Genomic DNA, 12,505 nt, shown 5'->3' on the forward strand with positions numbered 1-12,505 from the left:
GTTAAAACTCTTCATGACAAAACACATCTTTATCATTTATTTATCATTTTGGGAGTTCTGACATAACATACAACTCAAAAGGTGATGAAGTCACATCGTATTACTGCTGGGCCATAAGTTACCCTATAATTCATATCAATTTTATCAAGATTTTAAAGAAAAGATTCTTACCTCATATTCCATACATGGATCTGGAGAATCATCGGTACAATGAATAAATCTTTGAGGGGAAAGAAAGGCAATTAAATCTTTATTTTATGGTGTCACTTTATGCAAACATATTATTTATACTTAAAGGGAGAGGAAGGTTTTACGAAAAACATGAATTAGGAGATTAATTCAAATTCAATGAACATTTATAAAGCACCATTCAATGTCAGGCATTAGCCTAAGCACCCTGAATTGTTATTTCATTTGTCCTCAAAACCACCATATGCGCTACTATAATCTCTGCTTTTCTGTTAAAAAAAAAAAAAAAGGAAAAAGCTAAAACCCAGAAAAGAACACACTGAGTGACCAAGCCAGGACCGTGGCGCAAACTAACTGCTGACTCCAAATGAGGGTGTGACGGCGCTGTGTTTTATTTCTCATTGTCTTCTTTGCCACATTAACTAGAACCAGAACCTAGTTCTCTGCTGATATTAACTCTGCCACCTAAAGCCACGCAACATTCATCTAATCCTTTTCCAACATCCCATGTAAAAAGCATTCCTCCATTAAATATATCGCTTCTTTCTCTAAAAACCCTCAGTTTCATGGACAATTTTTTATATTCTTTATTAAATGCCCACCTACGCCAGGGGCGGGTAACGTACTAGAAACATTAAAATGAGGTGAGTCCCTTGTCCTTTAGGAGGTTAGTCTGGTGAGGAGAACCTAACAAGTAGACCAAGAATCTCAAAACTCAGGCTTTAGGACATCCCAGTGGCAGTGCTGCAGAGAGCCTGGGGGGAAGGGATGTTTACCAAGTTAGTTGCTAAGTCATGTCTGACTCTTTGTTACCTCATGAACTGTAGCTGGCCAGGTTCCTCTATCCACGGGATTTCCCAGGCAAGAATACTGCAGCTGAGTTGTCATTTCCTTCTCCAGGGCATCTTCCCAAGCCAGGGACCAAACCCGCATTTCTTGCATCGGCAGGCGGATTCTTTACAACTGAGCCGACTGGAAAGCCCTTCAGTTCAGTTCAGCTCAGTTGCACAGTCGTGTCCGACTCTTTGCGACCCCATGAATCGCACAGCACACCAGGCCTCCCTGTCCATCACCAACTCCCGGAGTTCACCCAGACTCACGTCCATCGAGTCAGTGATGCCATCCAGCCATCTCATCCTCTGTCGTCCCCTTCTCCTCCTGCCCCCAATCCCTCCCAGCATCAGAGTCTTTTCCAATGAGTCAACTCTTCGCATGAGGTGGCCAAAGTACTGGAGTTTCAGCTTTAGCATCATTCCTTCCAAAGAACACCCAGGGCTGATCTCCTTCAGTATGGACTGGTTGGATCTTGCAGTTCAAGGGACTCTCAAGAGTCTTCTCCAACACCACAGTTCAAAAGCATCAATTCTTCGGCACTCGGCCTTCTTCACAGTCCAACTCTCACATCCATACATGACCACAGGAAAAACCATAGCCTAGACTAGACGAAACTTTGTTGGCAAAGTAATGTCTCTGCTTTTGAATATGCTGTCTGGGTTGGTCATAACTTTTCTTCCAAGGAGTAAGTGTCTTTTAATTTCATGGCTGAAGTCACCATCTGCAGTGATTTTGGAGCCCCCCAAAAAAAGTCTGACACTGTTTCCACTGTTTCCCCATCTATTTCCCATGAAGTGATGGGACCGGATGCCATGATCTTCGTTTTCTGAATGTTGAGCTTTAAGCCAACTTTTTCACTCTCCTCTTTCACTTTCATCAAGAGGCTTTTTAGTTCCTCTTCACTTTCTGCCATAAGGGTGGTGTCATCTGCACATCTGAGGTTATTGATATTTCTCCTGGCAATCTTGACTCCAGCTCCAGCTTGTGTTTCTTCCAGTCCAGCGTTTCTCATGATGTACTCTGCATATAAGTTAAATAAGCAGGGTGACAATATACAGCCTTGATGTACTCCTTTTCCTATTTGGAACCAGTCTGTTGTTCCATGTCCAGTTCTAACTGTTGCTTCCTGACCTGCATACAAATTTCTCAAGAGGCAGATCAGGTGGTCTGGTACTCTCATCTCTTTCAGAATTTTCCAGTTTATTGTTACCCACACAGTCAAAGGCTTTGGCATAGTCAATAAAGCAGAAATAGATGTTTTTCTGGAACTCTCTTGCTTTTTCAATGATCCAGAGGATGTTGGCAATTTGATCTCTGGTTCCTCTGCCTTTTCTAAAACTAGTTTGAACATCAGGAAGTTCATGGATCACGTATTGCTGAAGCCTGACTTAGAGAATTTTCAGCATTACTTTACTAGCGTGTGAGATGAGTGCAACTGTGCCGTAGTTTGAGCATTCTTTGGCATTGCCTTTCTTTGGGATTGGAATGAAAACTGACCTTTTCCAGTCCTGTGGCCACTGCTGAGTTTTCCAAATTTGCTGGCATATTGAGTGCAGCACTTTCACAGCATCATCTTTCAGGATTTGAAATAGCTCAACTGGAATTCCATCACCTCCACTACCTTTGTTCGTAGCGATGCTTTCTAAGGCCCACTTGACTTCACATTCCAGGATGTCTGGCTCTAGGTCAGTGATCACACCATCGTGATTATCTGGGTCGTGAAGATCTTTTTTGTACAGTTCTTCTGTGTATTCTTGCCATCTCTTCTTAATATCTTCTGCTTCTGCTAGGTCCATACCATTTCTGTCCTTTATCAAGCCCATCTTTGCATGAAATGTTTTGGTATCTCTAATTTTCCTTAAGAGATCTCTAGTCTTTCCCATTCTGCTGCTTTCCTCTATTTCTTTGCATTGATTGCTGAAGAAGGCTTTCTTATCTCTTCTTGCTGTTCTTTGGAACTCTGCATTCAGATGTTTGTATCTTTCCTTTTCTCCTTTGCTTTTCGCTTCTCTTCTTTTCACAGCTATTTGTAAGGCCTTCCCAGACAGCCATTTTGCTTTTTTGCATTTCTTTTCCATGGGGATGGTCTTGGTCTTGGTCTTAGAAAGCCCTTACTACCATTTTAATTGTCCTAAAAATTGTTATTATTTATTTATTTAGCTGTGCCAGGTCTTAGAATTGCAGCATGTGGGATCTTTCACTTGAAGCAAGCAGAATCTTTAGTTGTGGCATACGACCTCTTAGCTGTGGCATGTGGGATCTAGTTTCCTGATCAGGGATCAAACCTGGGCCCCCTGCATTGGGGGTGCAGAGTCTTAGCCACTGTACCACCAGGGAAATCCTACTATTTTAATTTCTGAAATGTGATTTTAACCATGTTAATGGTTTTTATAAGTCTAATAACAGAGAATAGTACTTAATACATTACTTTATAAAGAACAGGTAGGATTAAGGTTCTCTAAGGTGGCTCAGAAGGTAAAAATCTGCCTGCAATGTGAGAAACCCAGGTTTGACCCCTAGGTTGGGAAGATCCCCTGGAGAAGGGAATGGCAACCCACTCCAGTATTCTTGCCTGGATTCCACGGACAGAGAGGAACCTGGTAGGCCGCAGTTCACAGGGTCGCAAAGAGTTGGACATGACTGAGTTACTAACACACACACATACAAATTAAGGTTCTATAATATACCTGTTTTTAAAATTCTACAAGAAAACCAAAAGGAACACTTCCAAAATACAAGTCTTCATTATCTAAATTTTTTAATGCTTCTATTTTCCTACAAATATTGATTTCAACCTTTGGTTACTCCTCACTTGTTACTTTAAAATAAGTTAACATTTCAATACAGGTTTGCATCCTACAATCCTGTAACATTATTTTTTAACTGGTGATTGGTTTAACATTTAACATTATTTAAAAACCTTGACTAGTTTCAGAAGGTAGACATGAGAACATATGTTTGCATGAGATTACTGTACAAGGCTTTTTCTTATTAAGATGATTAACCAGATGGCCAAGTACAATTTCTGAAAGGAGAAGTAAGTGTGCAGCCATCTAATTTAAGACCGAATGTGAAGGTCAGCAATAACATTTTCAGGAGCTCATATGAAAAACTGTAAAAAATATTGCATATGAATATCTAAATTCCTTTTATATTCTGGAAGAAGTAGGTGTAAAAAGTAAAAATCCATTAAGATGGAGTATTAGCAACACCTGAATGTTTACAATCCTTACACAAATTATCAGTCTAAAAATTACAGGTCCCAGTGAAAAAAGGAAAAGAAACAAATCCTTAAATCAAGCAAGGCTGCTTACTACACTGAGACTCCTAGAAGAAACAATACAAACAGAAATACAGAAGAAACAATACTAGCATGAGTATCCTAACAAAAACAATAAAATATCTTCAATCATACCAAATATAAAAATATCTGTATTATTCCCTTAATTAACTAAACCAAGAACATAGATGATCCAAAAACTTGCATCTATAATACAGGGGAAAAAAACCCTGATTCTCTCATTTCCAAAAATAAGTTTCATATTTGCCAAAAAAAAAAAAAAAAGCAGGACCCCAGAAATAACAGCAAGTCACTGATTCAAGGAAAGCAAGTTACAGAGAAAAAACATTGAATTGTTCAATCTACTTTAGCTTTTGTCTCTATGAACATAATTTAAAAGTCATGGTAAGAACTAGTGTAAATTCTCAAATCCCAACTCAGTATATAATGTAAAATTATATAACATGTTATAAATTTGTGAGCAAAAGCCAAGAAATATGTCATATACCTAACACTTCCACTGTGTTAACCAATACATGTAAATAACACTTGGAAAATTTGTCTGAATTATGAAAAAACATGAAATCATTTGTGATCACTTTGGAATCTGGGCACCTGTTACAGAGTTCCTCAAGTTAGACCTGAAATGAGTCTGGGTCCAGACAGATCAGGGTCCCACATAAAGGAGAAACAATCCAGGCACGTGTTCTACTTTCTTCTCCACCCACCAGGACTCAGGCCCTCAGAGAAAGAACTGATGAAACAAGCTTCCTGTCGAGAAATCTGCTGACAGTTCTACTGCTGTTTCTCTACAAAATTTGCCTTTGCTCTCCAGTTGTTTTTAAGAACTCCTTTTGTCTCTAGTGCTCTGCAGGTACACTAGTCAAATGCTGTGAGTTCTCTAGAGCGGGCCAGTCAATGTGGCAGGAAGGAAGGAAAGAGAAATCATACAATCAGTCAACCGGGAGAAGAGTAACTGTGTGAACTGACTCTAGACAACTCAGGTATTGACTAAATCCACTGGCTGCGATCAAAATTTGATTATTTTCATAAGAGAAGACATCATCATTAAAGTTTTATGGGTGGCAGTACACAAAATCACGAATACTTTAAAGTGGAAGACCACCTAGCTATTTTACTAGGGCACAATCCTCTTTCGTAAGCTTCCCTAAAACACTGGAAGATTACAACGTTATACGTCACAGAAAACAACCCTTGAATACCAGGAAAAAAAATTATGCCAAGGATAGAAATAAAAGAGAAAAACATAGCACCCACGGAAAACTAAGCACCAAAATGGTAGTGCTGACGACTTTACTGCTCATCAGGATCCAAAATAAGAGTTTAGGTACAGAGATGCCATTGCTTTGGGTCACACTGGTGGTGGAAAAGCAAAGACAAAAAATGTTACTAAATTAAGGGAGACTGGGTGTGTTCATTCACATTATCATAAATTCTTCTTCAAAAAGAGATAAAATATGTTATCTAAAATTGTAACAATCTAACATTGTCAATCAGCCATACTTAAATTTTAAAAATACAATAAAATAAAAAAATACAATAAAAGCGGTATAAAGTAGAAAAACTGTCACCTAAATCAGTTCAGTTCAGTTCAGTCACTCAGTCATGTCTGACTCTTTGTGACCCCATGAACCGTAGCATGCCAGGCCTCCCTATCCATCACCAACTCCCAGGGTTTATCCAAACTTATGTCCATTGAGTCGGTGATGCCATCCAACCATCTCATCCTCTGTCGTCCCCTTCTCCTCCTGCCCTCAATGTTTCCCAGCATCAGAGTCTTTTCAAATGAGTCAGCTCTTCGCACCAGGTGGCCAAAGTACTGGAGTTTCAGCTTCAACATCAGTCCTTCCAAAGAAATCCCAGGGCTGATCTCCTTCAGAATGGACTGGTTGGATCTCCTTGCAGTTCAAGGGACTCTCAAGAGTCTTCTCCAACACCACAGTTCAAAGCATTAATTCTTCTGTACTTAGTTTTCTTTATAGTCCAACTCTCACATCCATACATGACCACTGGAAAAACCATAGCCTTGACTAGACGGACCTTTGTTGACAAAGTAATGTCTCTGCTTTTTAATATGCTGTCACCTAAATAAATGGGCCTAAAAAAATTATAAGGTATAGGTTCTGTTAAGTCTAACTTGGGCAGAAAGTTTTACTCCTGAAACTATTTGCTGCTGAATTTTAGGGTTAATAACCAGTTCCAATAATCTTAAGAACAAAATGTATAAAAATTATGCTGATTATAACTGAGCTTAAATTACTAAGAGAAGTGAACTTTCCTGACCTCTAGTAACTCTTCCTTCCTTAGTCATGCATGACCTTCTCAGAGAAACAATTAATGGAATAATTTTTTCACTCACTCAGCCCTTTCTTCTACATGCCAACTGAATACCAGATTTTTCTTTCTTGCCTTGGTCTACTGAAGTGACACCCCCATGAGTAAAATAATCAGTGAAAGCAGCTTTCTGACTCAACAAGCCTAATCACAAAGAATGTTTATATCTGGGCAAATAATTCACTCAGCAAGTAAAATGTGACAGATGATGCTGTGTCACATTTCAACTTCCACTTTCAAAGCTTCTTGTACACAGTAACCATCTGACTAACAGGAAAAATAAGAGTGTACTTACTATTCCATGTCAATTACAGTGGTGACAGACAGTCCTGGTCGTCTACCCTCTAGCTGTTCCCAACCTTCATCCTTGCTAACGGAACTGCGGTTGTTCAACTGAGGACGTGTGGTCCCCTGGCACCCCGGGGCACACATGTACAGCTGACCGCAAAGCCCTTGAGCTGCGGGCCCGCACCTGCAGCGCCAGCGTCACCTGGGAACGTGTCAGAAATTACTTTCTTGGGCCCCAAGCCCAGCCTAGTGAATTGGAAACTTGGGAGGGAGGGACCAGCAAGCTGTGTTTTACCAAATTCTCCAGATGACTCTGATCCAAGCTGAAGCTGGAGAGCCTCTGTTCTAAACCAATCACAGCATCTCTGTTCCCTCTGCCAACAACTGGATGAGGCTGAGTAACTGTGTGACCGTGAGCTATCAGGAAGTCTCAGGGAAGGTTCCAGACTGCTTTACTTGCTCACAGACAGAGAAGAATGAGAGGCAACAGAAGCACCCCTCCTATTTTCGATTAAGATATTGTCATCTTCACACCATACCTGCAGGACAGCAGCTACCCTGTAACCATTCTGTGATGTTGGGTGATAAACCCAAACACCAGGCCCATTCTGTGATGTTGGGTGATAAACCCAAACACCAGGCCAGTAAGCCAAGGTGACAGAGGGAAAGGCTGAAAGAGCCTGGTCCCTGCTGCCCTGACGAGCTGCTGACAGCCCTTGAAATATTCCATCTCCAGGCTCCCCGTTAAATAACGTATTTTTTAAAAACCCTGTGTGAGAACTCTTTCTGGTTGGCTTTCTGTTAACCTGTAAATGTAACTATGACATCCTTGTTTCTTTTGTTGAAGCAAGCTCCAAAAGAGTGTAATGTTACATAATTTTCATAATGTTATATAATTCTACACATATAATTATATACTATAATATTCCTTCTTAGATTCTATAATATTTTACTTTGAAATATTTTAGAAAAGAAGGAATTTATAACTTCATCAAATGAAAACACAGAGAACATTTAGAATGACATTATTGAAATTACATTCTGGTTTTGGTTCTATGAACTATAGGGATAAATTACTGAACAGTTTTGGGCCTCAACTTTCTAAATGATGAAAGGGTCAAATTAAATCACTGATAAGATCTTGTCCTACTTAAAGATTATACTCTTTAATTTTTAAGGGATCTGGAAAGACTTCTATGACCAAAGTTCATCTGTATTGACCCAATCAATAGGGATTTTTCTAGACTGATTAAGACTTACAAGTTGTTACACAAGTGATGACTGACAAAGATTTCTGGAAGTACTGCCTGTCTGAAAGTTCAGCACTTGGTATCTGTCCTGCCAACCCAAACTATTTACACAGGGAGAAGGATGGTATTCTGCGGATAAACACTCCAAACACAGGGCCTCAAATGCACCTGCTGATTTAACCTCTTCCCCATGCAAAAGTCAAAAACATAAAACACAAAATGACTGGTATTTCTACCCTTCACTGGAATCATAGCTAAATTCGCCTAAGATAAAAGGAGAGGTGTGCTAAGGGAAGCCAGTAGGTCACTGGACTGCAAAGATGGTTTTAAACACCATCAGCCACAGAGCATTAAAAGTGGTTTATATTCTGTGGAAAGGAAATGATATCCTTATATATTCATTGTAACTAATAGCAAATGTGCATAAAAATCCATATCCAGTGAATTAACAGGTACAGAGTATTTCTGATGCAATATATTACAAGGCCTCTTTACAAAAGCAGTTGATGACAAAAAGCTCTACAATGGCAAAAAAAAAAAAAAAAAACCCTGAAAGCCACAACATCTTCTAAACAGAGGGTATCTTTCAGAATGAAAATGCTGCCCATCACCCCCAAAACAAACACCTTATCACACCTGTGCCAACACAACCAAAAAAGGTCGACACCTAAATATCACAATAACATAAAGTTTTTTCTGTAAATGAACCAGAAAAATCAATACAGCTAAACTCCTTTTATAATAAATTGGCAATACGATCATACTTACTTATTATTACTTAACTTTGCTTTCTTTAACATAGTACTAAAACCATATGCCCGAGCTTCAGAACCAGACGTAAAAGAGATGATGCACAACTGACTTGTAGGGAATGTTTTTTTTCCAAGCCAGGCTGCTCTTCAAAAAAGATTTGAGGCTAACGGGATGAATTAGCAAACTGAACTAGGGAAGATGTGGCAGGCACACACAATATGTTCATCTGTGTATCTACTTAGTTTCTAGATTTTCTGATATGCTTTATCTTAGAGATTAAAGATTAGTTTAGTTGAGATTTGGGGTTTAAAAATGAGGTAGGCAAGAAATCTAGAATAACTGCTGTTTGAGGACAGAACAGAAGTATGAAGGGATCAGCTACAGCTCAGCAGTGCAGGTGTCCAGTCGGCCTCCAATGAAGATTAGCTATAGAGTAACTGGCAGAGGGGAGAAAATACAAGTTCATGTCTAGGAATTTTCTTCTTTTGGCCAAAGCACATGCCTTGTGGGATTTTAATTCCCTGACCAGGGATTGAATCTCAGCCCTTGGCAGTGAGAGCACAGAGTCCTAACCACTGGATCACCAGGGAATTTCCCATGTCCAAGAATTTATCCCAAGGAAAAAATCAGAAAAGCACACAAAGATTTAGCTCAAGGATACTCACTGTATATAAGGACATAAGAAGAGAGAACCAGTGAAATAAATGATGCTACAGCTGTCCAGTGGAATACTCTGAAGCAAGTTTAAAGTAATGATGCATTTAATATTTAATGACATAAAGATTTTTTATATATATTAATGAGTGTAAAAGCAGCCTAGTAAGCAATATGAATTATATGATCCCATTTGTGTTGTAAAAACTGGAATACAGTTAGAGACAGGTGTATCTATATTAAACCTATGCAAAGACAGAATTCTGGAAGTATTACATAAAACCAACTGTGCTGAGATCATGAATCCGCTTTCTTCCTGTTTTTGTTTAGCTATAGTTCCTGCTTTTATTTTTCTATGATAAGCATATATTGGCCTTATAATAAGAAAAACATTACCATCATATTTACTGGGAAGAATTCAGAAAGCCCTTGGTATCTAGGGATATTCACTGTATAGCATTTGCTGTCAATAGAAAAGAAAGGTTTGCTTTACTAGATCATTTCAGAAAATGAAACAGCCTTGTTATGTGGATCTGTCATGTACAACAGCACTAGAACTAAAGGAATTTCATCTGTAGCACAACTCACAAGCACTGAAAACTACTGATGTAAGAGAACAAGAGACATACTTACGGCTGGGTGAAGTCACGAGTGATGAAATCAGAACTCTTGAACAGTAGGAAGATGTCGCTGAGGGTTTTACATTTCAGAGAACTGTTCATTGCTATCCAGTAGGCATCCTAAAGAATAAAGCATGTGCTGCTTAGTATATATTCCAAGTTAGCTGCTATGAATGAAGTTCATAGCCTATATGCAAAATCAATAATGCATGTAACTTCAAGGGTTTGAAGAAAAAAATCAGGTAAGAAATTTTAGCTATACTGTCAAGTGTCAAGTGACGCTTCTAAACAAAGAATAAGGTCACTGTTGCATGACAGACAGTTTTGAGCTGAGATGTTCAGGTCCTCGTCTTGCAGCTTAGGCCCAAGACACTGTCCTGTGTCCACCTCACTGATGATGAAAGAAGGGGATAGACATCAGAAACGCTGACACTTCAGCAAGAAGATCCAGGTAGAAAGAAACATCCTGATCAGCTACTAAGAAAACAGAGAGCCTTTCTCTCTTTCTATTTCTGGAGAGAGACAGCTGCAACACTGAAGTCTGATGACTGCAGCAGTTAAGACTCATGTCCATCAAAGCTGGGAGAGAGGAGATGACATATTCTCAACCGTTCCAATTTTAAATGGTGCAAGTCTCAAACGTATGAACCAAAGGAAAAAAAAAGTAAGAACAGCAGACATAAGAGACACAAACCTCAGTGAAACAAGCCTAAAAATGACAGAATAAGTTATTTTAGGAAATACACTTCTCCCATAGATCAGACACAGGACAGTAATGTAATTTTGAGAAAACTGATGACTGCAAAACAAAAATGTCCAGTTATCCACACTGCACGAAAGGAAGCAGTGGTACACAGTTGATACTCAATAAGTAAAAAATAAATGAACAAAGGAATAACTTAAAATCACAAATAATCTACCCATCTTAACTGGAAAGCCTCAAGCCGTCAAAGATCAGCTGTCAACAATGACCCAATTTACTGCTCACAGATAAACTAAAAATGAGTTCTAATAATTTTTTTTAATAATAACTTCTTTAAATTTTCTCCCAATGAAAAAAGATGATGAACTTTTGGTTAAAGATGATATACTGAACACAAAGATTTAACGCCACTGAAACAACAGTATATATACACAGAAAACCATGCAACTGAATAAATAAGACAATTATTAAGCCTAAGGAAGACAAAATGTTGAATAAGAAAACATAAGCAACACACACTTTATAGATGTGTATGCAATGTTTGCAAAAATGCAATATGAGAAACAGCTTCCCTGGTGGCTCAGTGGCAAGAAATTCACCTGCCAATGCAGGAGGTGAGGGTTCGATCCCTGGGTTGGGACGATCCCCTGGAGAAGGAAACGGCAACACACTCCAGTATTCTTGCCTGGAAAGTTCCATGGATGGAGGAGCCTGGTGGGCTACAGTCCAAGGGGTTGCAGAGAGTCAGACACGACTGAGCGGCAAAGCACAGTGAATACTGATGGAATCAAGGTGTGCTAGTCCTGTGTGAGGACAGTGAACTACAACACAGAGCAGTGAGAGTAAGAGATGAAAAGGTGCTGCACCTTTCTGTCCTAAAGCAGAAAGCTGGTAACGAACGCTTAAGATGGAAGAATAGAGACATTGAGGAAAATAACAAAAGGTGGTACTAAAATATACACATGCAGTCGCCTCCGAGCAGTGGGAAACCGTGAAGAAAAACAGGTGTCAGGACCGGCTGACTTTTATAGCAAGCGTTCAGAAACTTAAACTATGTATATATGCCACTAATTTCAACAAGTAAAAATAAAAGATTAAGTACAATTTATCATTCATGTTAGAATGAGAAAAGATAAAAGCACACAAAGATGGTTTTCGAAAACACAGATAAGTCTTGAATCCTTCAATGAGCTTTGCTGACATTAAATTGTTTTCTACTGGAATAGAAAAAATGATGAATTTCCCTAGATCTTAACTTAAAAAATCTTATCAATGCAATGTTGAAGCAATAAAACACAATTTAAGAAAACGTCAGTTGATTTGTCAAACCACTCTATTTCTAGATCCTGCAACATTCTAATTTTTATTACTTTTCAATAGAGAAAAACTTCTCTGTCAAACTGAGGAGCTGAAGTTTTGAAAAGGGCAGAGGAACATTTTCTGAGATTTCTAGTGTAATGAGCAACACAAGAGGCTGAAGCTGTCAGCTGGCAAAATACAAAGTATTTCACAGGCCCAGGGAAATAAATGCATTGCCAAATCAGGAAAATAAATAACAGGAGGAAAGCAAAAATAAATT

The 12,505-nt window shown here is 38.9% G+C and overlaps 1 protein-coding gene across 2 annotated transcripts in view; it reads right to left on the reverse strand.

The window, feature by feature from the left end:
- The window catches only part of CDC123 (cell division cycle 123), a 49,798-nt gene that overhangs the window by 16,383 nt on the left and 20,910 nt on the right, over positions 1 to 12,505 (reverse strand). For both annotated transcript variants that reach the window (XM_061435698.1, XM_061435697.1), the window contains 2 exons: positions 10,237 to 10,343; positions 172 to 220 (listed from right to left, as the gene is read on the reverse strand). In XM_061435698.1, coding sequence (XP_061291682.1) covers positions 172 to 220; positions 10,237 to 10,343 — 156 coding nt within the window. The remainder of the gene's footprint in view (positions 1 to 171; positions 221 to 10,236; positions 10,344 to 12,505) is intronic.

This window comes from Bos javanicus, chromosome 13 (assembly GCF_032452875.1).
Source record: "Bos javanicus breed banteng chromosome 13, ARS-OSU_banteng_1.0, whole genome shotgun sequence".
Lineage (NCBI taxonomy): Eukaryota > Metazoa > Chordata > Mammalia > Artiodactyla > Bovidae > Bos > Bos javanicus.